Genomic DNA, 27445 nt, shown 5'->3' with positions numbered 1-27445 from the left:
TTATAAGCCTCTGTTACAACCGTTTCGAGAAAAAATACTAAATACAACAATCTTGCGCCAATGGATCTAACAGAGAAACATGTGAGCGATAAAGGCCTTAAAGATGGAAGAGTTCCAATCGGCGTATTAATTTATTCGCTATCTTTCGTGATGCGGTTGCCATGGGAACATGAACGACATTTGACGAGATTTTGCGATATTCCACGCTGACGTCAACGAGCACTCATCCTTATCACTGAGACACTGTCTCTAGAAGGAGTTGAACTTATGGTAAGGAATTTGTTCTTATCAGTTTGCCAAATGGGTTATTTCGTCTTTCTGTCGACTGGACGGATTTAGATTGTGTGTGTATGTGTTTCCTTTACGTTGTGTTAAAGCTGTTACAAGTGATATTTATCGTGTTTGGTGTGTGGCGTGTTGACCACGTGGGCACGTGGTGTGTGATAAAGTTCACTCAACATCAGTACCTCACATGTTGAACGGTTGAAGATGTTTTGATAATTAATGTGGTTCCTGATAACTGTTATCCTTCTGGTTATTGCTGTAGTGGAATGGTAATTCACGGTGTATCAAGTGGAAGTACCTTAACGGTGTACACGCCGCTTACCCGTACGTACTTAAAAATTAGGCTGCCATTACATTCCAATTCACACTGGGCATTATCCCAAACTCCAAATATAAAAAAGTAAAAAGGGTCGTCCAGGCTATTTCTTCAAATCCCAGGGTCTTCTCCCCAAATATCATGGTGAGCCAGCTAAAGCCATCATCCCGGAACAGTTACTCGTGTGGTCTGGATTTTCTGACTAGAACTTGGAGCGACTTCTGATGAGAACTGCATTATGCCATCAGGCTTACCACAGTATCTGTTGCAAATTCTAGTGGGAAAATTTGGACTGCTATTCGTGATAAATCCAGTGTTCAGATGTAAATCAACACACCTGCTTGAAATCTTGGAGTAACACAGTATATACATGTTTGAGTGGAGTAACCAAACTATCTACTGACTTATTAATCCATAGAAGGTGCTGTCCTTATTGGATTGCGTTTAAGGGACTGCTGTGACTGAGGTCGTTAGTGTGCCAGCACACATCTCTGGAGCCTCTCACCAATGTGATCGCTGTGTGTTTATCCCATCCTGGCTTCCTCTCCAGGAATACGTCGGAAGGTCTGTTGGCAAACCGCAGATGGTCGTGGTTTTCCACCGGGCTCAGCTTGGTTTCCTCCCACCATATTGCAAGCAGCTGTCGTGCAAGTGAAATATTCTTGAGTTACAGCCTAAAACACCAATCAGATTAATAATCAAATTTACTCACAAAAATTGGAGTAAAGGGAAAGATTAAATATTCCAAGGGAGGCAAGTCTAATTTAGATGATTAATACTGCCTAGATTTATCTCCCTTGAGTTTTCTTGCTAAATACAGCAACCATTTGCACAGAAATCATTGAAACTATTCTAAGTCAAAATTCCAACCAATTTAAGGAATTGGAGGCCATCAAGAAAAATCCAAAGAATTATCCTGATTTCCAGAATGCATGGGATAGAGATAGAAAAAATGTATTCATCTAACATGCATGCATTACAGGATATGAATGTTTATGTTTATTTTATTGTTTGACTCCATATTCAAGATGTGCTTATAATTTAATGTACTGTTAGTTTAAAACAGTTGACAAAACAAACAGTGAGCCAGCTATGAATGCAAGCCATGGTTCTGACTCCCCTGGGTGTTTCCGATTTAGCAATAAATACCTGATTAACATTTTTGTGGACCTTGAGGACAACAGTATTGATACAAACTTTTGCTGCAAATAGTTTTAGCCTTCTGCAGTGAAGTCACTTGACATGTTGTTACAAAGTCTGAGCAAGTTGCCATTAAACTTGAACCAAATTAAGAATAGACATTTCACTTGTAACCCTGTACTCACCTGTCACAACTGACTGGTAAATTTTGATTTCTCCACAGGCAGACGGGTAACTTTTCAAGCCCTTCTAAGTTTTCTCCTACCATAATGCTTGCTGCCGTCATATTAGTAAAATATGAGTATGGCATTTTACACCAATCAAATAATTAAAATAATTGTATTAAAATCCTGCTTTTTCTTTATACGGTATGGAGTTACAAACAACATAACATTTTGAGAAAAGCTGTGAAAAATAAGACAAAGTGTAAGGATCATTAAACAGCATTTCTGGCTCTACTGCACACTTACTGTAAATCTTCGTTTTCAACCCCATGAAGCACTGTTTCCAGTGGAATTTATGCATATTTTTATTAAAATAACACTATGATTTTTTTTGTGACATTAAAGATACAAGATTTATAAGACAATGCAAGTTGTCTACATCCCAATGCTTGCAGAGGCGGTTGAAATGGTTGAAGAATTAGAAATGGCACGGTTATTCATAGCACAAGAGACCTATGGCAGCCAAGGCTGGGGAAGGTCAGCGAAGTCTGTCACTTCAGACATTTCCCTGCATTTACCGATGTTTAACTGGTCTACCCATCCTGGTCTTGCACACGAGTCTCAGTACTAAAACATTTTTATAACCCCTTGCATGGGTTTGCATTAATGAAATGTTGATAATAAATCCATTTATTTGAAGCACCATGTGACGGTCTCTGTAGAATTTTCCTTGGGATCAAATATGAATTCAGGTTTTGTATTTCGTATATATGTCCAGTTAATATCAAGGGACCTGGTAGTATGTATTGATATATGTGTAAATGACCTGGTAGTATGTATTGATATGTAAATTAGTCACTCCAGTATGCTACAGCAATTATTGCTGCAAGCCAGAGAACATTGTTTGGCTTTGACATCTGCTCTCACCTGCTTGTAACATTAATACTGGTATATCCTTATATTTTTGTGCTGTGTATGCGTCTTGAACATGCCATTTTTTTAGAGACATTGATACAAATAAACCTCCAGTCAAGGTATATGATTTTGATTCAAAGCATGTTATGGGACATACTTGTTTTCAACAGAAATGCCTTTTAAGTCTTAAACTGTTTAATTCTTGTTCTTGGTGAGCTTTCACTTATTAGCTCTATAACATTGTACCAGACTTGGCTACATGTACCTCAAGACCAGAAACATAGATGTACTTGTATATCTGCCATGTGTTGTAGGCATTTTCTTGAGATAATGTTTCATTGTAATGCACTTGATCCTGTCGATTTATTCATTTCATTGGTGCTTTACGCCGCATTTAAGAATATTTCACTTACGCAACAGTGGTCAACATTACCATGGGAGGAAAACAGGCTTTTGTCCCTGTTGATAGTTAAGCCGATGCTATAAGTTAATGTAAGAATTGACCTTGATGTTAGATGTGCCCTGTTATGTGGAATTAACATCTGAAATGATTTGGAAAGCAGAGAAATTGAACATTGTTTTCTTCGATTGTAGTTTGGAAATGTTCTAGCATGGAAATGGATGTTGGTTTGAAGAATGCTGAATCCAGGCTCACTGGAACTGAAAGTTTAGAATTTGCTGGTAAGAAACCTGGAATGACATTTGAGTAATATGGGGGTAAAACTACAGCGGCTAAATTGTCTTAATCAAAGAAAATGTTTATACATGGAATAGTCACAGAATACCATATTTCACCAAAAAGCTGGCCTGTAAAAATAAGCTTTCTGAAGCACAGAAAATGACAGTTCTTAAAGTGATACTTTTGATGCCAAATTTTTCTGAAAAGAAATTAATCAAATTTTCACTCTATCAAAGTGGCTTAATAGGTAAATGGATCCTTCAGAATTGAGTAAAATGTGTCATTTGAAAAAGTGAAGTACAGTATTATAGAAAAGTTAAGCCTACAAAAATATTCAGTAACTACAGTTGATTGTAATTGTTCAATTGAATTCCACTGCTTAATGTAACGGCAAGATATGAGGGGGGGGGGGGTGAGGGGAAAGACCTATTTTTTATTAATGGTTACATTGCACATAACTGTAAGACTACTGTTACAGACTTATTCCTGTCTTTCACAAATTAGGCCTCAATATGGCATGATTATTCTGAGAGGATGTGAAGAGATCATAATTTTGTGCTCCCATTTGAATGGTATCGGCTTCATATCAATTTGCATATCTTGTAGGGATTGAAGCTCATGATGTCGGTAGTCTGCTGGAACAGTTTGAGGAAGGTAAGAAAACCTGAACACATCTAACAGTTCAGGCCGTCATAAATGCAGATGTTTCTTTGCACTATGTCAAAAACATGCATTATTACCTATGATAAGTGGCATTATAAGTTGGTTTTTTGGTTAGTCAAATTTCTGACATCCCACCTTTTGGAATGGGCCATTAACAGAGCAGGGAGCATGAGAGCAAGACACATATGCTTGTTTAGAGCCAAGAAAGTTCAGCTAAAATTTGTACATGTGTATCCCAGCATCGTGAATTAATTGTCTACTTGTTATGTTAATTTAGCTAAGCATTTTAACATTCCAGCCTCTCAGTCATCAGAAGACAGTAGTCAGCCAAGTGCGACAAACACCTTTACAAGGATCCCAGAGAGGTGCGTATCTATTGCTGTAAATGACATAAAATTTGACTCATGACTAAGGTAATCCTTTACTCATGACTAAAGTAATCATTTACTCATGACTAAGGTAATCATTTACCCGATTATGAGAGTTCTACTGATGATGAAAAGGTACTTTGAGTTCGGGTGGCAGGTAGGGTAATATCCAACTGGAAAATATGAGTTTGAGCACTACGAGTTATATTTTATACATGTAGCATTTATTTACTTCTAAAGTGCACTTTTTTGGGACGGGAATTTCAAGTATATTACTGTTAATGTTTTGAGATAGTGACTGTGGTGTCATTTGTGTATACTATATTCTAAATAGTTCCAGAATTTAGTCAGAAAACTGCAGGACCCCACCTTGGCAAAATATTTGGTTTTAATATCATTTATTGATTTTAGGAAAGCTGCGGTGAGGGAAGCTGCCCCGATTCATAAGGGTAAGTATTTCAAGATTTGTACCATGTATCTCTCAGCTTTGAAGGCTGTGGCTTTACTTCAGCTATCAAGTGAAGAGGTTTTATGTAACCAGGTTTTCTCCATCCATAAAACTCTTAACTGACAGTAATAAAAAGGGGAGTAAGGTGTTAAAACGCAATCAGGTTTTTCATTTTGAATTTGTTATGCATCCACAGCTATGTAATAGTTCCATCATTTTGTCATCCGTAATTCCTGAGGGGAAAATCTAAATGTTGCATACAAACGGGATGAAATTGCAAGTTACATTAAAGTGTAAATTTCTTTTGGGGGCCTCCGTGGCTCAGTCGGTTAGCGCGCTAGCACAGCGTAGTGACCCAGAAGCCTCTCACCAATGCGGTCGCTGTGAGTTCAAGACCAGCTCATGCTGGCTTCCTCTCCGGCCGTACCTGGGAAGGTCTGTCAGCAACCTGCGGATGGTCGTGGGTTTTCCCCGGGCTTTGCCCGGTTTCCACCCACCATAATGCTGGCCGCCGTTGTATAAGTGAAATATTCTTGAGTACGGCGTAAAACCCCAATCAAAAAAAAAAAAAAATTTCTATTGGAGAAATAATTTAATTTGTTTTATGTTTTAGTTCGAGCTACAAACTACGTCTCTGAAAAGTTAAAATGTGGGACAAAGAGGAAAGGTGCTATATTACTGCCCATGGGGGTTCCATGTGGAAGGGGCAGCAGGCAGTCTGCAGCCATACCTGTTCACTGCTCTTCTCCTAAACTACAAAAAATACTCCACAAAACGTCCAGCTTAGCAGAACAGCAACCTCCAAGCGATACAGCTGTGAAGGCAAGCTCGCCACCAACCAGTTCCTCGTCAGATGGTGAAGTCAGTAGTTCCTATTATGATGACATATCAGACCATGATTATTGTCAGAACTTCCCACATTCTGCAGCTCCACCAAATACCTCAGAAAAGAAAATTGAAAACGAGGTTAATCCTCCCAGAAATGTAGTGCTTTCATCCAGTGTTCCTGACACCAGTAGTCAGCAGGTTCTTCAGCTGCACGATCCAGAATCTTCTGTGTTCAGTGTGACATTCAAAAAGTGTTCAGCAGATAACAAAGGTGTGCTCAAGGAAAAGTTCACAAACCTCAAACACAAAATCACGCATAAAGAATACAAACATAGACATCGTAACTACCGAAAGAAAGAGGAAAGAGTGGAGTTCCCAGAGGATAGTGGCCAGTTCTTCGACAAGATACCTTCCTACATCAGCAATCTGTCTCGCCCGACAAAACCACCGAAGAAAGATCAGAAAAACGACAAAGATCAACCAAGTTGTGGCATGAAAGTGACAGACTTCATTCAGCGCGAGATTTCACCTTCTGTGCACAGCCACTCAGAAGTGTACAACAAATTACCAGCCTATCACAATTGTTTCATCAATAGTACTAAATACGACAGTTCCTCTGCCTCTAACTCCTTGTCTATGGTGGAGGCTGTGAAGCTAGAGAATGCCAAATACCCGTGGGATCGCTTGCGAGACAATCTGAACCGTGAGAATCCCGGCAGTCGTAGTCAGTCCCCACTGCTGATGCTGGAGAGCAGGTACGAGTCCAAGTCCCGGGAGATCTCGCGGTCACGCTCCAGTTCACGGCACTCATCAAGGTCAAGGAGTGCATGTAGCACTCGCTCCCCCTCGTCACACAGCTCAAGGTCAAGGTGAGTGATTCACCCTCACCTCATGAACTGCCTGGACAATTTGTAGAATAACTGACAATATTTACCTCTGGTTTATTGAAATTCATTTTTGTTCACCACTTTCTTCACAGTTGAATAATAGAGGGATGTTGAATAGGCATATATCGGTTAGTTGTTGGGTTTGTCTTACTTAGGGAAAGCTGCTGTTAGAGTCTAGCTAGTTGTAGATTAGGTAAACGTACTGTTAGCCAAAAATTGACAGTTGGGTGCTCAACGTGGACAATTTTGATTATTGTGGGATAACATAGATATCCCATCTGTCCGGTTACAGTGGCTAGTGAGTGATTTGAGAAAATAGCTCAAAATGCATCTGCATTCCTGCGTGGCAAACTCTGTGGGTATACAACATTATGCTTCCAAAATGTGATGCATCTTAAAAAACCTCCAGCCAGAGGATTGTCAGTTGGAATGTGCACTTTGTTTAAAAGAAAGTCTTGATTATGCAACATCCCCCCTGCCCCAAAAGTTATGCTGTTTAAGCTTTATGCAGGATACTTTATTTGTTTGATTAGTGTTTTATGCTGTACTCTGTAATACTTCACTTAAACGACGGCGGCCAACATTATGGTGGGAGGAAACCAGGCAGAGCCAGCGGTGAAACCTACGACAGTCCACAGGTTGGCAGACCTAGGGTGGTACTGTCACAAACTTTGAAGAGGGTTGTAGTGTAGGGTGCCATAAAGAAAAAACTTATGGGCATATGGAGATAATGCCAGATAGCAATGGTAGTATAAATGTTGAACTTATGGGCCTATGGAGATAATGCCAGATAGCAATGGTAGTATAAATGTTGAACTTATGGGCATATGGAGATAATGCCTGATAGGAATCGTAGTATAAATGTTGAACTTACGGGCATACGGAGATCATTAGAACTTATGGGCCTATGGAGATAATGCCAGATAGCAATGGTAGTATAAATGTTGAACTTATGGGCATATGGAGATAATGCCTGATAGGAATCGTAGTATAAATGTTGAACTTACGGGCATACGGAGATCATTAGTAGTATAAATGTTGAACTTATGGGCAGTATAATTGAATTATAACTTCCTTTCAAAACCTTTCAGTATAGTTGTCCAAAACTTGATAATGGTCCAGTAGTTTTATATATAAGCCAAATCCTCTAAGCGAAATTGTCATTTCAGGAGTTTAGCTAGTTCATGCAGGTTTAGGCGAGATAATGTGGGGACTGGTGCAAAGTACCGCGGTTAAGACATGATTTTATGGTAGGTACCAACAGCGCTTCTGATTCAGCAGTAAAAACTATACAAGATGTATATTCAATCTAGCAACTAACATAAAATCATGCCTTTTACCTTTGTTACTTTGCACAAACTGAATGAGAGAGCCACCTTGTCTCACCTAAAATTGCGTGAACTCGCTAGACCCCTGAACTGCTGATTCAGCACATCAAACACAAGCTACTGATGGATATTGCCATAGCTGGAATGGCCCCTAGTACATGTAAGCTTCGTCATATACATACTGAATGTATTGTCCAATCCATCTTCTCCAAATTCCTTTGACAGGTCACGTTCTCGTGGTAGGAGCCGACGTAGCAGGAGGCGCCCGAGGAGACGTGAACGTGGCCACTCTTACTCCTCGTACTCCAGTGTTAGTTCTGACTCGGACTGGTCCTACTGCTCCAGGTAAAGCTGATAATGTAATCAGGGCACGATCTATGTTAATCCCTATTCCCAAATTCTGCTCGTCCAAATGTTGGCACAAGAAAAAATAACACCTGTCAACCTTCTGAATTGTAGTGTGGGAACAATTAAGAGTACCTGCCCAGAGCCAAATCTGGAGTTGTTTTATGTTCCGAAAAACATTGGGTGCCCAAACTGGTCAGGCTGTGTTAAAGCTAACCAGAAAATTCTGATGGGTTACTAATTAAATTTTAGTTTTCAGTTTTCTTTCCTTTACACACGTAAAAGCTACCAGAAAGCTTTATTTTCAGTTGTATTTTAGTCTTAATGCACAGTCACAATATTGCCTTGGAAGCTTGGAATCAGAGCCTTTAATTATTTTCTACATACTGCATTGCTGCCCTGCTACACCTTGAGATTATTGCATGATGTAATGTGCCCAAGATGCAGTATGGATGAATAACTGGTGTTTTGTTAACACTAAGCAATTGCTTTCATTTTTTTGATTGTCTTGACAGGTCGCGCAGTTGTTCACGAGATCGCTACTATTCTCGCTCGTACTCCAGAGGGTCATCACGCTCCCATTCAAGGTCACCATCCAGACACAGGCATAAATCCAGGTCAGTGAGAAACATATGGATGGTACTGAAGTGCATCTGTGCTTCTGTTTCGGAAAAGTGGTACACCCTTTCAGGTGTCCAAATGTTTGATATTTTGAGCTCTTCGGTGTGATCTCGACAAAACGACAAAAAGGGCATCCAATGTGTTGACTGTATTAGATTCCATTTATAATTACAAAAGAACAAGGAAGTGGATAAATTGCAACAATCATTTATGTGTCTGGATTTGTGAATATTTGCATGTTGGAAAGTCAATTTTTTTTTACCTGGGTGGCATGAATCGCCCTGCCACACAAAAACACTATTAATATGCATACCTGATGACTCCTTATCGTCATGACTGGAAGTCACTTGTGGGACTTCATTACAAAAATAATTTTGTCTACTTGGGATAGTATTCTCACAGTGTTTCTGAATAAACACCTTGCAAACATCTGAAAAGGTTGGAGAATTACAGTATTTAAATTGTCTTTGTGGCCGTATATTTGCTGAGGCTCTTTGCTGGTTCTTGCCATAGCCAGTCTGGCCCTGATCAACATAGACGATCAGTTCAGCTGCAGCTTTAAATCGGGATGATTGTCAGGTACCCGGTGAAGGGTGCTGATCTACTCACCAGCATTGTTATTTCCTCCACCCATAAACCTAACCACTCGGCCTAAAATTAACAGCATACTAGATGAATAAGACGTTAGCTGGCAACAGTTTCATACAGTTGTGCAGGTTTTATTGCTACACACCCTGTTTTTCTACGGATCCCATGTGTAGCGTTGTGCAGATTCCTTGCAGATAGGATTGAATGCTATCAAGTCAGTGATACATGTGTTACTTGTTGCTTATTACAGTTGCTGCTGTAACAAAGTTTCTTAATACTGAATGCTGTTTATAATCTTTCATGACAGAAGAAACGCATCTTATGAAAGGCGTAAAGAAGAGCGACAGAAGTTGAGAGAAGAGGAGAAAAAGAGACAGATAGTGAGTGTTCAGTTAGCATCCATTATCTCTCTGGTCATACGTGGGTAGGTCTGCCAGCAACCTGTGAACGGTTGTGGGTCTCCCTTGGGCTCTGCTCGATTTCCTACCACTGTAATTCTGGACCCTGCCCTAGTAGTGAAATATTAAGTACAGCATAAAGTAATGAATAGTAAGGGTACAAATGTTCGAAATTGTATAAGCTAATACTGGTATGAAGTTGTATGTATATTTTGAATTTTAGCCAAATTCATCAGCCAATACAGTTGTCCAGAGTCAAAGTATAACAGCAGAAATTTAGTTTATAGTTTGTATATTGTTGTGGACTTACTTTGGGGCGAAGTACAAAATTGAAGACTCTGCTTAAATTTAAATCTGGTATTAAGTCTTAAGACATTTTTGAACAAATGGACCCTGATCCCTAACTTGACGCAAGCACATACACATGTATTATGTTCATGTCTGTTTATAGGAGGAACGTAGGATTGTGTACGTAGGCAAGATTCCAGACACATTCACCAGAAAACAATTACGAGCCAGATTTGACAGGTTTGGAGAAATTGAAGAAACCAGTGTGCATTTCAGGGAGAATGGGTGAGCATTTCAAGAAAAAAATCCAGATGTAGACCATAAATATGTGTACTTCAATAAAAGATACTTTTGCAACATCTTATCACCAATATCCAATATTTATGCCATCTCTTAATCTGTTCTCTGAAGCAGTTATTATACCACGTTTCCAACTTTCCAGCCTGTTGCTTTGTTTATTTTGATAGATTTCAAAGAAATGTACAGTTTTTAGACACGTATTGCTGACAAGAGTTCAGGTTAGTCCATCAGTCAAAATCAGTATTCATTTAGTTATGCACAAATTACAGCACTTTCATTTTCAGTTGTAAAAAGAAAAAAAAAAGGAATTTTGTTGACTGGTGTTTACTTTATTGCAGGGATAACTACGGGTTTGTGACATACGCATACACTTGTGATGCCTATGCTGCTATTGAAAGTAAGTTGAATTTCATTGGAGGAAATATTTATGTGAAAGACACATTTGAGTTCACAACGGTACATGCCTGACCCAAAATTTTAAAATCATGGAAAATGTGTACTTCTAAATTTCAAAATTCCATTTTGTAGTGTTGGCTAATGCGTAAAACAGTAAAATTAACTTCATATTAGGGAACTGTCCTAAACCAACAGTCTTGAAAAACGTGTTGTGAAAGCAGTGCAGCTTTATGCCATGACGTGTGTTTCTGTCTGCTATTTTGTCTGATACATGTATTGAAAATAGTGGAGTGCCATGGCTACATGATTATAGGTATGGACCCAAGATGAGTCAGGCAGACACAAAGAGCTGGAAATGTTTGTTTACATGATTTGTTTATGTTTTTAGATGGTAACAAGATCGCTGGAGAGCAGCCATTTGACCTGTGTTTTGGGGGACGACGCGAATTTTGTTCTACAGATTATGCTGATCTGGGTCAGTTCATTCCCTTGTTTGCTGTAAATTATGAGAATGCTTTATCAGAGTTGCTATTATGCATAGGAAAACCATGGTGTATTTCCTTGTCTGTTCATGTGTAACAGCTGAGAACACAGTATAATGGTTAGTTCTTTAAACAAAGAGAATATGGTTGAAGTATCAACTAATTCAACCAGTAAAGTATAACTTTGATGTCATTTACCAGTAAAATTCATAAGAGTAAAATGTGTTTAGGTAACTACACTTACAAACTTACCAGCCACCATCGCATAAGTGAAAAATTCTTGTACACCATTAAGCACCAATCAAAAAAAATCCAAACTAAACAAAATTATTAAATTACCTATCCAGATCAGGTGACAACCCAGTGGAGGGTTTAGGGTAGATTCATTAATTCAACTACAAATACTGTATTGTGATTATGTAATTGAAGTCACACTCTGTAATATCCTGTGGCTGTAGCAATGATAGCTTTAGGGTTGCTGTGGAAACTGATCTTGTGTGTTGCTGTGGTAACTGATCTTGTGTGTATATTGGCAGATGGTCAAGCAGAGGAGGAAGAGGAGAGCTTCTCCATGATGAGAAAACCTGCTGTGCTGGACTTCGATCAACTTCTTAATGAAGCAAGGCGGAAATTGAAGAAATAGCTTCGACTTCTACCACATTGGGTTATTTACAAGCTAGAATTGTATTTGTTTTTGGTTTTGTTTTGTTTTGTGTTTTATTTCCTTTGTTATGGGTGAAGTTGAATTAATGGATTCAGTTTGAAAGGCCAAGGACTTGATTTTGATGAAACATGAAAATCTGAATGCTTAAGTTAAGTATTATCAATGGTGCATGTTGCATACACATCAAGGTTTGCTTTTTGTTATTGCATTTGTCTATCAATGGTGGTCTAACAGAGCATTTTTGTTGTCTCGCATCTTAACATTTGAATACATTGCTCTTGATGAAAACTTGTTTGTTGGAATGCTGTTTCAGCAAGGGTTATGCTGTATCCACTTCTCTAGTTCTGTTTAAAGTCCATTGTCATGTTAAAGGAAACCTGATGATCAAGATCTTTCTGTTTTCTTGTTTTAAATTTTTTCCCAATGACTTGTTGATTTGGTACACACAAAATGATTCATCACACGGACGCAATGCTTAATTTTTCAGATGAAATTCAATTAATGAAATAATTAAGTATGAATACATTTCAGAATAAGATGCCTCTTTTTTTTTTTTTCGTGTTGTATTTATCAACATTTATGGCAACAAATCTGTATCCTTTATTTTGATATGGAAAATAAAATAACCATATATACTCTCAAATTTATGTTGTACAATGGTCAGGTCTTTCCTTGATTGTGATCGCAGGGTTTAGGATGAGTTAAGCTCTGGAATGGGAATTTTTTTTACTAGACTAGAAACTGGTATTGCGGAATCGGAGCTCAGTTTGCAGTCTGACCAAAACACACTACTTTATTTAGCTTGACCGCAATCAGAATGCTGGTGTAAGAGATCACACCTTTATAAGCACACTTACACAAAAAGTTGCAACGTATAAAACCAGGAAGCAACAGATTTTACTACAGCTTTGGTCAGAGTAGTGTATCTGCTGCCTGTTAAATTTGAAAACGAGGAGATGGCATATTTTCTAATCCATTAGGTGGTGCTACATGTAATGTAAAACTGTAACCGATGTTTGACATCAGTACCATGGTATCTATGTCCTGCCAGGCGCTTGACAGGTTCCCACCAGAAAGCCTAAGGGGTTGATGACTAGGCTGAGGATTGAACTTGCCTATCCTCCTCACTATTTGGGCTCTAACCTCAAGTAATGAGGCACACATGCTCATTATGACGTAAATCCAGTTTATCATTAAAACAAGGGTCAGTGTATGAAACTGAACACGGCAAATCTATATAATCTGACAAAGAAATCTGATTCAGTGAGAGCTCCTAATTCTCAGTTGGATTTCAGCTTCAGCCAATGACATGTTTCTCCACTGATCTATGATGAAGTGATGTGCCAAGCAGTACTGACTAGACGGATGAGGTAGTGCATTGCTAAATCTGCACTCTGCTTCACTAATGGAGCTAGGCAATGATCTAAGTTTGGAGTGATTGTTGTCTGTACAACGTGGAAACCACCGATCTAGGCTAGTTATCTAATCCATGTATGACCATCTGCAACATTATCAGAAGATGTCTCCATGGAACACCACGGGCCTCCGTGGCTGAAGCGGATTGCATGCCAGCATGGCGCAATGACCCAGGAGCCTTGTACCAATGTGGCTGCTGTGAGTTCAAGTCCAGCTCACACTGGCTTCCTCTCAAGCTGTAAGTGGGAAGGGCTGACAACAACCTACGGGTTTCCCCTGGGCTTTTTGCTTCCACAATCGCCGTTTAAGTGAAATATTCGTGAGTACAGAGTAAAACACAAAATAAGAAACACTGCAAAAGAAAGCACTTAACAGCTCAACAGCTTAAACCTTGCTGTCACTAATGCTTCAAGCCAGATGGAAGCAAAGAAATTTTAAACCCTGTCCAATAACTGTAATAAACCTCTGGCCTAACGATAGAAAAGCAAGAGTCTTAAACACTCGACAACATGCCCCCTCCCTAGTGGTAAATAAAGTCCGGGAAGCATACAGTTTATCTGGTTTGTGAATTCCCATAGCTAACTTGGGATATTATCAAAATAGCCCTATCACCCTAGTATCGATACAGGAAGCGTGCCTCACTGAGCACTAGTAAAGCCCACTCGCCACACAAACAAATTAGAAGATGGAGACGCCTGCTACATATGGAAGTTACTTTATATTCATAAAAGTTTATTTACAACTTATTTACATCTGTATAAATCATTTTATCACTTTATCACAAGAAACACAAACGTCGGCAATCCATCTACTTTGTACACAAATGTCGTGCAGTTTGCCTAAACTAGTTACAACTACAGAAAATTCCAGATAGACAACAATTGATCAAGGTGATTTCTTATGCTGATAACATGTTCTGGAAATGTATATACATTGTATCTTACCTTCGATGTTTCATATAGACAGAGCTTTACGCAGTCAGCCTTCTCACCTGACAAGCCCTCCTAATTCTTGTCCACAGCATAGGTTTGGTTCTGGTTGTAGGTTCGACAATTGTTACCATAATGGTTTGCAAACAATCAGATTTCAACTTGACAAGTGGAGTGTACAGACCAAATATTTACAGGATGCTGTAATGTGCTAATATTTCCTCAGAAAACCGCTCACACTGGTGACAGGACGATCTATACAGATTCTGGTCTATTACGGTTCCACTTTACATCCACTTCTACATTCTCCTATCCAGGTTTCAACCAAAGTAATTTTCAGCCACACTTCCACACTCCTCACAATGAGTGTTCCAAAACTGCAATTTTTCGAACAACCTCCAATTACTTCCACACAGTGGGCTTGTTGTCCACACCACTGATGAATGCCCCTTATTTAAATATTGCGTTCAGCACTTGAGCTGCAATTACCATACATTTTATGTTCTTTTAGCATGTCGAGGTGTCTGCGTGACATCAACATAGCCATCAAGTTATACCATAGTAAATGGCAGCTTAATGTTCTAAATTACCCAGTATGTACATGTAGATACTTCAAAGGAATTCACACTGTTTCACGTGAATGAGTCGATATGTGTGCTTGTAAATGTAACATCAGAAAGACCAATATCTGTATCTTCAGTGTATTGACCTCAGACAGGTCACCAAGACCAGTCGCTAGCTACAGCATGAGAAACAGGACTAGATGTAACATCAAACCATACATTATTATAAGACTTGTCATCAAATAAGAAATCAACAGCTCTATTCTACGACAACTGGCTGTGGGATCACAGTAGTCAATGGCTGTAGCATTGGAGTAGTCACTGGCTGGCTGTAGCATCAGAGTAGTCACTGCTGTAGTGTAGTCATAATGCATGTTGTCAAAAGGCATGACAGCAGACAAATCAAGGCTGTAGAAATAATGTACTGACTGACTGTAATTAGTAACCGTAAAAGGACACAAGGCCATGTCCTCAGAAATGAGCCATGGGGTTTTCTGTCCTTAGCAATGAGCCATGGGGTCTTCTGTCCTCAGAAATGAGACATGGGGTCCTCTGTCCTCAACCTCTTCATCCTGAAAGCCTCCATTTCCTCTTCTGTAGGAGCCTTGGCCTCAAACATGCTGTTATATGGCCGCTTTCTCTCATCTATTGCCAACAGTTCATCTGCTTGTCTCTGACTTTCTACTTCTTTGCGCAAAGCCTACAACGTGAGATTTTAATTACTTGGTTTGATTGTTGTTTAAAGCAATCTCCAAGTGAGACAATTTGAAATATAAGGTTCTGAGCAGCATATTTGATAGTTGTATGTCTTCGTAAGGACAGCCAAACAAAAGAATGAAGAATTATATCCATTTCTAAACTCCTTTTTCACAATGTATATACTGGTGCAGACTGATGTGTCTGGCTCGTAGGAGTATTTGCTCCACATTTGTTACACATAATCAGGGGATATGATCAGATGACTAGCAATCTTACCTCTTTCATCTTCTTTTTCTTCTTCGCATCTTCATCCTCAGAATCACTATCACTGTCAGACTTCCTGTGCTTTTTCTTGTGCTTCTTCTTTTTCTTCTTCTTTTTTTCCAGCTTCTCTTTATGTTGCTAAATAATAAATAAATCCACCACAAATGAAATGTAAGCCCCATAAAAACAGTTAGATTTATACTTTCAAAAATTGTATAACTTTATGAAACTTACTCTATTAAAAGAAAAATCAACAGCAAAATTCAGGCCACGATGTGTCTGACACAGGCAGTATTAACTGTTTTCCCATGGAGTTTAAAGACTTTTCATCAAATTTGCCACTGAAAGCCCAGAATATTGTCACTCTTCAAATCAGTAAAGCAGATGAATGAAATGATGACACCAAACAGGGAAAGACATCAAATTCAACACAATGTAAAACTCAAGTTATAAATATATATATATATATAGTCAAACCAATATATTTGGGTAAATTCCTTGCAGAACACCAACTTGTTACGGCATTTTAACTAAAGATTTTAATAATTTACATATTTTAAACAATATCTACATAAAACTGGGATTAGAAAAGCTAGTTTGTTATTCATTTTACAGATTAATCAAGTAACGGGTTTTACTCGAGCTCACCTCAACCAGTGACTTGACAGGTTCCTCCTCCCCAGCATCTTCCTCCCTGCCCGATCCTCTCATAATAGCTAACACACCTGCCTGAGGACAATCAAAGACGAAGGATATAAAAGGAATTTACTCAAACACACGGGCAGAGGTAGTCAAATTAGACTATTTGCATTGTTTTGCAGAAAACTAAACCAGTTTTTTTCACAAATATTTTAACAGTGAAACCAATGATGCACTTTTCGTTTGACTCAAATTGTTAACCAGTGGCTACCTCTTGCAGTGCAAGCCATCTTTGTGGACAGATTAACAAGAAGATACTTATGATTGGCCTTTCTCACTTTTGGCAACAGAAGCTTTTATCAAATATCATCCGTAACCTGGTTTCCTCTTAAAACAACACACTGAGTGATAAATGTCAAATAATATAAACAAGCATGAGAGTCACAGAACACTGTTTCTTCCTGTGTCACAGAGAAAATCAGTTAACAGTCTACATGTACCTCAGCAGCTTCCTTGCCGGCCTCTCCTGTACAATAGGACTCCTTCACACAGGAGTAACAACACTTGTATCCCCAGACCCCATCCTTCCAGTAGGACCCCCACACAGTCTGAAACAAGACATACTCATTGGTATATGTAATAAACATGAAATGTAATAAACATGAAATGAAACAAACATGAAATGCAATCTATGAGGCCATCATTACAAAACATTTGGATGGGGTAACCCAGAATTTTTTTTTCTCTTTGACCCTGAATAACGAAATATTCTGATTTTCACAACACTTGCAGTCTACATTTAAACTTCTGACAAATGGGTATTACAAGTATACAGATATGGTATTAAAAGTGATTGTTTAAATTAGACAAATTGAACTTTAATTGTACTTAAGAGAAATATGGTACAAAGTTGAGGTTGTGTAACCATGGTAATTACTGTGTGGTTGTTGATGTAGGTATCCTCTTCATATTTGGAGCGAATCACTGGCTTTTCCTGGCCTTTCAAAAGTGTACCATGTCTTGAATACTCCACATAATCTTCCTGCAACATACACATTTTGTCAGTCACAAGCATGTTTATCTGGTTTCCTCGACCACTAAACCTGTTTAGCAAAGGTGGAGGAAACCAGTGCTCAGGGGAAACTGGAGCGTTCAGAGTAATCTTTGTTAGGTACCTACCTCACAAACCCCATGAAAGAGCTACAAAATGAACCTTACGCAGAGGGAATTTGTGAATTTGCAAATGTTTATCTCAAGAAAACAGATACTAGTAGAGTCAGCCTCTTATCATAAAGAGACTAAGACAAAATACTTGAGTTACTGTATTTCACTTAAAGTTAAGCTTTTCTCAACTATATAACTGATAAAGTATAAAATCTTACTGTTTGGGATAACAGCAGTTCCTTGGGAGGGGCCTCCAGATGTTCCTGTCCCCCATACTTGTCCAGGATTCCCATCTTCTGACTGGTTTTCTGGGTCGTTTTCCTGTCCTCCACCTCCTGATAGAGCAACTCAGTTTTGGTGGGGTCAGCCTGTAACTGGATGTCTGTCCCTCGCTCGTACGCCTCCCAGGCAAACACTGCCAACATGTACCACATAACATTGATATTAACCAACACCTAAAAAACTCTGTTACACCCGATAGAGCAGCTCAGTTTTGGTGGGGTCAGTCTGTAACTGGATTTCTGTCCCTTGCTCATACGCCTCCCAGGCAAACAATGCCAACATGTACCACATAACAATGATATTAACCAACACCTATAAAACTCTGTTACACCCGACAGAGCAGCTCAGTTTTGGTGGGGTCAGTCTGTAACTGGATTTCTGTCCCTTGCTCATACGCCTCCCAGGCAAACAATGCCAACATGTACCACATAACAATGATATTAACCAACACCTATAAAACTCTGTTACACCCGACAGAGCAGCTCAGTTTTGGTGGGGTCAACCTGTAACTGGATGTCTGTCCCTTGCTCATACGCCTCCCAGGCAAACAATGCCAACATGTACCACATAACAATGATATTAACCAACACCTATAAAACTCTGTTACACCCGACAGAGCAGCTCAGTTTTGGTGGGGTCAACCTGTAACTGGATGTCTGTCCCTTGCTCATACGCCTCCCAGACAAACAATGCCAACATGTACCACATAACAATGATATTAACCAACACCTAAAAAACTCTGTTACACCCGACAGAGCAGCTCAGATTTGGTGGGGTCAGTCTGTAACTGGATGTCTGTCCCTTGCTCATACGCCTCCCAGGCAAACAATGCCAACATGTACCACATAACATTGATATTAACAAACGCCTAAAAAACTCTGTTACACCTAACAGAGCAGCTCAGTTTTGGTGGGGTCAGTCTGTAACTGGATGTCTGTCCCTCTCTTGTACGCCTTCCAGGCAAACACTGCCAACATGTACCACATAAAACTGATATTAGCAAACACCTAAAAAACTCTGTTACACCTGACAGAGCAGCTCAGTTTTGGTGGGGTCAGCCTGTAACTGGATGTCTGTCCTTCGCCCCCTCTGTACTTTGAACATTATCATATGTTTGATATGTTTTATGATATTTCATATTACTCAGCGCTGTGTGTTACTTCATTACAGTATTGAGTAATAAGAATTTATTAGCATTTTACCTCAGCGGTTTAGATCAGTGATAACATTTTTTTTATAGTATATATTTACTTGATTAGTATTTAAGACACCAGATGAATATTTCATTTATATGACAAAGGTATGCTTCATAGGCAGGAAACTACTCATGAGCCCAGAGGAAACCACTGTATCTTCCCTGGAACCTTACTGAGTTAGAATCTCAAGCAAGTCAGTGGCATGGTAACATTTTAATGTTAATTTCCATCATCATGCTTTTCTTTTATTGTTTCAAAATGTTTTTGAAACATCATCTGACAGCAGCAAAGATAACAATATGTTCTAAAACTTACACTGCCTCAAAGCAAAATTATTTGCATCTCCTGAAGATCGAACAAAATTATCTCCAGCATACTCCAATCTGCAACAAACAACACAAAAATGCTTTCAAAACAAATACTTAATATCTTTGAATCCATTTCCAGAGAAAAGAGTGAAGATAATACATCTTTACACCTCGTCAGTCTATCATAAATCTATAGGCTACATTTATTTATTTTATGTAACATCCCAGAATATATTAAACATTACATGATCTATGTTGCATTTACAGATAAATTTTGAGATGTGAAAAGTTAAGAAAGTATAGATGTGACTCACTCTTTGTCAGGCTGCCCTGAATTCCTGAAGGGATTCTCTCTCATTGATCGTGTCTTTGGGTCATAGTAAGCTGAGTTCAAGTCCAAGTTGTACAAGTACTGTCAAAAGAAGCAAAATGTTGATATATTGCAATATATAGTACTCTTATACATATATATACATATAAACATATAAAATAAACACCAATCAGTGTGCTTGAAAAATGTCCGTCAGAGATTTAATGTCACAAGACCCCACAGTTGTCATGGCAGGGTAGCACATTACCATGGGATGAGAGCTCTATAAGCATAAACAACTATCACTATATTGCTGCTTTTGATTCTAAAATAGATACTTTCCTTACTTCCCCAATTCATTTAGGTGACAATCTAGTTTATTTTGAGACACATGCATGTGGGGTTTTTCCTATCAGTTTCTCTCAATTTGGTGCAGAAATAAATCCAGCACCTTCATCACTTAGGAATGCAGCATCTACATATATCTATGGTGTATGTTTATATTCCATGGTGTAAAAATATTTATACACATTAATACGATCCCGGAGTTAAGCTTAACTGTGACAGCACACATGTTTTTATTACCTTGGCAGTATCTTCTCGGATCCTCAAATTTCGCACCGTAATTCTCTGTTTGGTCTCAAACTTCTGACCCGGCATGTCAGCATCTTCTGCATATTTATCTTCATCATCACTGTCCTTACCCGTCTGCTTCTGTGTTAGAAATACAAAAGACTTTTCACAAACTCAACACTGTAAAAAACGATGCAGAACATAAACTGTGATGAATTAATGTGAGTTAATAAATAAAATACTTACAGCAAAAGCAGCATCACAGAATAACACAGAACACAAGTCAGACCTTGTATTACAATTAACATTTAAAACATACAGACACTTTCATACCTGGTAATTAACCAGATGCTTCAGAATGGCATAAACAGGTTCCAAATGAACCATGACACGCGATTTACCACATACCTCTTCTACTTTGTCCGTTTCTCCTGTGAAGGATTCTTCAAGTTTCTGGGCTTTAAGTACCTGCTTAGCCTGGAAGAAAGATTGACATATTAAAAAATACGCTGCGACTTCATGGTACTAGACAGCTCTGAACTGAGAAAGGCTCCAAAAACTCGGTAGAACAGCATGACGGCTGCTGAGTACTGCTTGGCCAGTACACTAGTACCATACAGACTATGGATGCACTATACATGTACAATGAAGTTGTATGCTAGACAGTGCTGTGCAGTAACACCATGACCACACTGAAAACAATGTGGTACCGTGCAGTACAGTTCTGTAATGTACCATGCAGGAATATATCTGCTCTTTGCCCTGTAGTAGATGGAAAGTGCCATGCCATAAAACTTTTACTTTGTAGGTGTTACCCAATGACGAAACACTGTCTGCTGAGTTCGCCTGGTTCAACCACAGTTTTAAATCAGAAGATTTCTTATAATTATTAAATATGCCACTGTACATTACAAAATGACAGACGAATATTGGCCCACTTAAATGAAGGAAGCAAAAGACAAATTACTTTATCACCAAACACCTATGCACAACAAATTATACCACAGCATTTACTCACCTCCTCAATTTTGGCATAGTCCTCAATAATTTTTTGATGTTGCTCTGGATCATATCCGTTCCATCTATCCCTTTTTCCATCAAAATCAAAGTCCAACTTAGGCTGAAGAAACTCATCGGGGGCAATGTTTTCACCTGTGTATTTAGCACCGACTTTCCTGGGCCGCTAGAATTCAGAAAAAAAAATAATAATAGGATTGTTTAAACTGCAAAGATATGTAAATGAAATACACTTGCCCTAGTTCAAGTTATCTGGTTCTACCAGAAATGTATCAAATGTATAGTATAATAGCTATTGGGGGCAGAATAGAGGGACCTCCGTGACCTAATGGTTAACCTGCTTGTGCAGCACAATGACCCAGGAGCCTCTCACCAATGTGATCGCTTTGAGTTCAAATCCAGCTCATATTGGATTACCCTCTGGTCATACATGGGAAGGTCTGCCAGCAACCGCAGATGGTTGTGTGTTTCCCCGAGTCTCTGCCATCATGATGCTGGTTGCAAGTGTATAAGTGAAATATAGTGAGTACTGCAAAGAACGCCAATCAAAATCAAAATAGAGAATGCATATACAGTATGTATGCTTGGGGTTCTACATCGTACTTATGATAATGAGGAGCCATTAAGTGTGTGCACATATCACACGCTGTGTCTTCTTGTGGGAAGGCAAGTCCATGCTGCTAAAGTGCTGCCACCACTGATGTATATATGCTAACACCAGTCAACCAGTCCTGTTCCAATCCTCTAACCTTTCAGTGGTGTGCACCAAGCGAGGCAGCAATACTTTTTAAGTCTTTGCTATGACCCAACCCAGGTTTGATACCAGGTTTCCTGACTTCAAGGCAGATGCTCTAACCATGAGTCCACTGTAGCAGTCACAACATAAAGAAGAGGCTAAGGGGGCTAACATTAATGAATGCTACTCATTATCAACATTATGTCACATTTATTCTTTTCATTTTGAGCGATGGGTATAACTTTAGTATATACTGCATCACAGCATCAACAACTAAGATCCAGAAACCCTTGACATCCGTGTCTGTCAGACTTGTATTTACATGTATGTTGGTCGGTAATTGTAAGGTAAGGACTTCACTCCATTGCTTGTTACGGAAGTTTATTTTTTTTGCACTTATGAAACTCAGTGATTGTCATACACACGTTACTATATATCAAAATAATTCACATATACAACCTGTTTTCCACATTTGACTTACCTCCACACAGTCCTTTTTCTTGTGTGTTAATGACCCACAGTTTTCACAGGCACCCTTTCTGTATTTTGTAGCAATTTGACCCTAGAAACCAAAAGGCAGATAGCCATGAAAATCAGCTATTATAAAACAGATCCAACTTCATGTGAATTTAAGAATGAGTGCATGCATGTACATGTATGCTCAAGGAAATTCAGCAATGTATTAATTCATGGGGGGGGGGGGGAGAGGGGCATCTGTGGTGGAGTGATTAGCACGCTAGCGCAGCACAATACTTAGGAGTCTCTCATGAATTTGGTGGCTGTACGTTAAGTACAATTTTACCAGCAACCTGCGGAAGGCTGTGGATTTCATACGGGGTCGGTCTGGTTTCCTCCTATCATAATGCAGCCCGCCTTCGTAATATTCTCGAGTACTAATAAATTTATAAATGAACATTAAATCAGACTTCATCAGGCAGTGATGAACAACATAAACTGGCCGCAAGACACTAAAGTATAATTCTAGGTTGGGATGGGATGGTGAAATGTATTTTTATATTGCCGTTGTGAACCACAAATGTAGCTAAATGTAGCTAAATGCATGCAGGCATAGCTATTTCACTGCCCATGTTGACATCACCTGTACTGAACATGTGTTTATTATGATGTGCTTTTCCTTACCTTTTGCTGCAAGGTATAGACTCCTATATCGCCAAGGAATTTACTGTATAACTTACTGAACTTACGTGAAATCCAAATAATGCTGTGACACACATATTAACCCCTGGATTTGCCCCTGTGTACCAGTAATCCATATAAAACCTTTTGTAAATGTTGCGGTGGACATGTTTGCCTTCGGCAACCCGGCTAGTCATGTGACTAGACTTATAAAGTATTTTAACCATCTTTTAACATTTTGCTGTGTTGTAATGTTCTTGTTTATGCTCAATAATAAAATGTAATTTTGGTTGTTAGTGTCTGCACATATTTCATTGTATTTCATGCAGATAAAGCTAGGTACTACTTGTATAACTTTGCTTAGGAACACTACTTTTGAAAGTTGCGCGGTCCTTCGAATAGCAGGAACATTTAAACAGGTCATAAAGTGCTTCCTATCAAAGTAGGTTTATTAATGTGTACAACAGCACTGAAATACTTTTTTGACTGTGTGTGCATCATATTAACCAAAGTTACTATTTAACCTTGTATTAATTACTGAAGTGTCATTAGATGCTCAGAGTATCTGATAGCACTACACTGTTCTGTGGCTATGGATTGATGTACTATTGAGTGGAAATATGAAGCTAATCAAAAAGTGCAACCCTATGTTATCAGGATACTTTGATCCTAGTATAAAAAATCCCTTTGCACCACACGAAGATGCACCCGATGTCTTCTCATATTCCCAAAATTCGTCAGTGTTTACATAAGTAGTTCTTGCATTGCCAAGTTCGTCATGATTGCACCAAACCTTCATTGGTTGACCGCTGTCACGTAACTTGCCTTGCACGCCTATAAATACTGGCCGAGATGTATATTTGTCAGATAGAATCAGAATGGCTTCCCATTAACATCTCAGAATAACAATAAAGGTGCTTACATTGTATATGCTATATTGGACTTTACCTGGGATATATATTATTGTATATACAGTACCACATTTACATGTATACAGAATTACAGTAGAATGCAATTGTATGTATACACCTTAAACAAGGATACCTGAATTTCTGTGTGCTATCTCCCCATGGCTCAACTGTGGGTTAACTAAGCCATTCATCTCATAGTACCAATGCACCTAAATCACCTTGTATAAAGATTTAATGTTTCCTTCAATATATATTTGAACTTCAACTGAACTTGTTCTTGATTTCGTTCATGGATGGCCATTGGATCATCATGGGAATCTGATTAATTGATTGATGGATTCATTTATTACAAAGCCTAGCCTGGGTGAGAAATTCTAAGGTGCTTTGCAGCAACTTTAACATTAACAATGAGATTATCATTTATAACACTTATTTCTCTACTCACATAAACAGCTTAACACTGAATTAAGACAACACTATATTTCTTTACTCACAGTTTAACTGGTGTTTAAATCAATATTCAAGAATTTAGGAATTCTACATACAGACCTCCAAACATGTTTCTGCATGTTATTTGTTGCCATAACAGCATTTATTCCTTACAGTGCAAAAAACATCATTTTAGCACAACTTTATTATACAATAATGGATCTTATTTAAGATAAATATATCTGGGGCTTGTTCAATCACTACAGGTACAAATTAGGAGTGCTCCTCAAAACAGGCCTCCGACGAGAAGTAAACAGAAATAAGCCCACCTCCCTCACACCTCTCTTGTACCATTCCCCCATCTGTGTGAATGTCTTGAGGTTTTCTGCTTGCTGTCGCTGATGGCGGAGAGTAGGGGCTGAAGCTCCAAAGTACCACGGAGCCTGCATGATGTACTGAGGTATATGGGGGTTGATATCTCTAGAAAAGCAAATACCATGTTCACAAGAATTAAAATCCATCAAATGCACTTAATGATGAAATACATAATGAACAGATGAATTGCTACAGTTTTCAGAAATGTTTACATTTTTGTTTGTCACATTTTCTGCTTGGTTGCTGTAGAATCCATGGCAATGACATGTTAAGCATTAATAATAAAATATAGATGTGCACATGAGCTCTTCACATGTAACAAACAAAATAATGCTTCAGTTTTCATCATGTATTTGACAACTTTAAAGATTCCTGTCATCACAGAAAAAAGTTCTCCATCATACATCACTCATTACTATGTGTGCTCTTTATGCATTATCCATCATGACAGATCTGATCGGAGAGATTCCACCCCATAATCTTATTTAACTGCGATTATTGACAGTTGCACATATTTAGTTCATGGACTTGTGCCATAATGGAAACTATCAAGACGAATTTTTATTTACAAGGTCTCATGATAAATAACAGATTAGGTCTCAAGACAACTTACTTTCCCTCCTCATCTTGCATGGCTGGGGCAGTACCTGCCTTCCTTGCCTCCTCTAACTCCTTCATCTTCTTCCAGTCTTCTCGTGACTGCTTCTTCCCACCCCCCGTGTCCACCTCTTCTGATTTGGCCACCTTGGCCACCACAGAGGGTGGTTGATTCACTTGGAAAGACATTGTGTAGATCTTGTGCAAGCCCTCTAAAGATCAAGTCCTCTAAAGAGATATGTGATGTCCTTAGAAAGAATCATACAGAAAACATAATGGAACAACTTCCACACAATTCAAGAAGCACATCATACTATAACACAGCTAGAGATATATTTTTTGATAAATTTGTCTCAAAGTGGCCCTAGGGTCAAATTGTGTGCAAAACGTGTTTCAAATTTCCAACCCAATGTCAGTATGATTCATGAAACATGTGCTTTGAGTGATAGTTCAGAAAGGCATAATCACATGGGTCACATTGGTCAAAAGGAAACACACTGGGAATAAAAACAAGAACTACCAACATACAGCCCAAAGTTAAGCTGGACGCACTTATGTAACGCCCAGGTTCTATTTAACCACAAGGACAAATTCACTAAAGTAAAAGGTTGAACCCTACCTTACATTTAGTATGCACCGATTTCCTACAAGAAGATATGAGTATGGCTATGTTTGACAAAGAAGAGACTTAAACCATCATTAGGTGTAGTGGCAAAAGTCTTTTCCATAAGCATGTGAACAAAGGGTTTTTTTATCAATTTGTTCATCACTAGCATTCAGTTTGCCACTACATTTGATGATGGGAGAATTCTCTTTAATAAGTTTATGAATAAGCCATTATGTACGAAGTGTTTTTGTCGTTTGTTCATCACTAGCATTGTGATTTCCTATAACACCTGAAATGTACATATGTCAAAGCCAGCACTGGTAAACCATCTTTCAACACTAATCCAACCATTTAAACTTTGAACCTGGGATCAAGATAGAAGTCTGCCTTAATCCGAGATCAAACCAGTGTCAGCCACATTTGAAATTCGAACATCCAGAAGGGTGTTTGCCAATGTTCTCTTTACAGTCTGAGTACATGCAATTCTTAAAGATAATGGTTTACCGCTGCCTACTTGACATATTTATATTTAGAGTGTTTTAGGGAATCTTATTTAGGTGCCTACCAAATCTACATTTGTGTTCGAGCTTTTATTTTAACTAAACTGTTCTCGTGAATCTGGGTTACATAGAAGTTGAGCATTACATAAGTATGTTAAATTTGGGCTATTTGAGTGACAGTTCAGGCATAATCACATGGGTTACAAGGAAACACACTGGGAATAAAAACAAGAACTTGTTTTTCACTGTGACTAGTGGCATAAATCCCCCTTTGATATCACTTGTTAATCAGATATTTTTCCCAAATCTAAGCTGAAGAACAATATTGGAAAACTTATTAGCTTAAACTAACAGTGAAAGACCCATGTTTGATTTCCCTTTTTACTCATGCTACAGATAAAACAGAGGCAGGGAAACAGAAATCCGATCTAACTAACGATATTTAGACCCTCATTAATGCCTCACAAGCTTAGCGGAAGAACAGAGTGGAGAATTCACAAAGGTCCTGGAGGCAAATCTCTTTTCCACACTAAACACCCACAGCTACCGCTGGTACTTAACTTATTTACCCTTAGATCTTTTGACGGACATTCCATGGACAGGAAATGATGGTAAATTATCCTGAAGTAAGAACGAAAATCAGACGTTTGTTTGCGGAAGTTAGACCTAAGCGCAGATGCGCACTTATGT

General features: G+C 38.7%; 2 protein-coding genes across 5 annotated transcripts; one reads left to right on the top strand and one right to left on the bottom strand.

Annotated features, from left to right (window-relative positions):
• Window positions 1–209: 209 nt before the first annotated feature.
• LOC135467914 (uncharacterized) lies at window positions 210–12736 on the top strand. 3 transcript variants are annotated; one of them, XM_064745839.1, is made up of 13 exons: window positions 210–270; window positions 3415–3501; window positions 4106–4153; window positions 4461–4527; window positions 4942–4979; window positions 5592–6675; window positions 8247–8366; window positions 8882–8983; window positions 9883–9955; window positions 10425–10546; window positions 10900–10958; window positions 11346–11432; window positions 11976–12736. In XM_064745839.1, the coding sequence occupies exons 2-13, from the start codon at window positions 3432–3434 to the stop codon at window positions 12080–12082; spliced, it is 1977 nt and encodes a 658-aa protein (XP_064601909.1). In that variant the 5' UTR covers window positions 210–270; window positions 3415–3431; the 3' UTR covers window positions 12083–12736. The 3 variants fall into 3 exon arrangements, with proteins under 3 accessions (XP_064601909.1, XP_064601911.1, XP_064601910.1); XM_064745841.1 differs by lacking the exon at window positions 210–270 and adding an exon at window positions 345–1165; XM_064745840.1 differs by lacking the exon at window positions 210–270 and having other exon boundaries at window positions 3316–3501.
• Window positions 12737–14226: 1490 nt separating this feature from the next.
• LOC135467919 (pre-mRNA-splicing factor SLU7-like) lies at window positions 14227–27421 on the bottom strand. 2 transcript variants are annotated; one of them, XM_064745846.1, is made up of 15 exons: window positions 27325–27421; window positions 25665–25896; window positions 25006–25156; window positions 22681–22761; window positions 21465–21629; window positions 20855–20923; window positions 20459–20587; window positions 19878–19975; window positions 19571–19638; window positions 17996–18192; window positions 17551–17655; window positions 17114–17221; window positions 16623–16703; window positions 15987–16112; window positions 14227–15711 (listed from the first exon to the last, which is right to left on the bottom strand). In XM_064745846.1, the coding sequence occupies exons 2-15, from the start codon at window positions 25835–25837 to the stop codon at window positions 15541–15543; spliced, it is 1722 nt and encodes a 573-aa protein (XP_064601916.1). In that variant the 5' UTR covers window positions 25838–25896; window positions 27325–27421; the 3' UTR covers window positions 14227–15540. The 2 variants fall into 2 exon arrangements, with proteins under 2 accessions (XP_064601916.1, XP_064601917.1); XM_064745847.1 differs by having other exon boundaries at window positions 25665–25876.
• Between the last annotated feature and the right edge of the window lie 24 nt (window positions 27422–27445).

This window comes from Liolophura sinensis, chromosome 6, assembly GCF_032854445.1.
Source record: "Liolophura sinensis isolate JHLJ2023 chromosome 6, CUHK_Ljap_v2, whole genome shotgun sequence".
In the NCBI taxonomy this organism is placed as follows: Eukaryota; Metazoa; Mollusca; class Polyplacophora; order Chitonida; family Chitonidae; genus Liolophura; species Liolophura sinensis.
The sequence above is the reverse complement of the archived record's forward strand: the minus strand, read 5'-3'. Positions and strand labels throughout refer to the sequence as shown.

What these genes read in the sequence shown, in the direction of transcription:
- LOC135467914 (XM_064745839.1), top strand. Translation starts at nt 3,432, where the DNA reads ATGGAAATGGATGTTGGTTTGAAGAATGCTGAATCCAGGCTCACTGGA. An exon ending in TGAAAGTTTAGAATTTGCTG is followed by an intron (nt 3,502 to 4,105) that starts GTAAGAAACCTG and finishes CATATCTTGTAG; the next exon opens with GGATTGAAGCTCATGATGTC. An exon ending in TCACACAGCTCAAGGTCAAG is followed by an intron (nt 6,676 to 8,246) that starts GTGAGTGATTCA and finishes TTCCTTTGACAG; the next exon opens with GTCACGTTCTCGTGGTAGGA.
- LOC135467919 (XM_064745846.1), bottom strand. Translation starts at nt 25,837, where the DNA reads ATGTCTTTCCAAGTGAATCAACCACCCTCTGTGGTGGCCAAGGTGGCC. An exon ending in AGAAAAAGGACTGTGTGGAG is followed by an intron (nt 21,630 to 22,680) that starts GTAAGTCAAATG and finishes TCTGAATTCTAG; the next exon opens with CGGCCCAGGAAAGTCGGTGC. An exon ending in CCGGCAAGGAAGCTGCTGAG is followed by an intron (nt 16,704 to 17,113) that starts GTACATGTAGAC and finishes GATTGTCCTCAG; the next exon opens with GCAGGTGTGTTAGCTATTAT.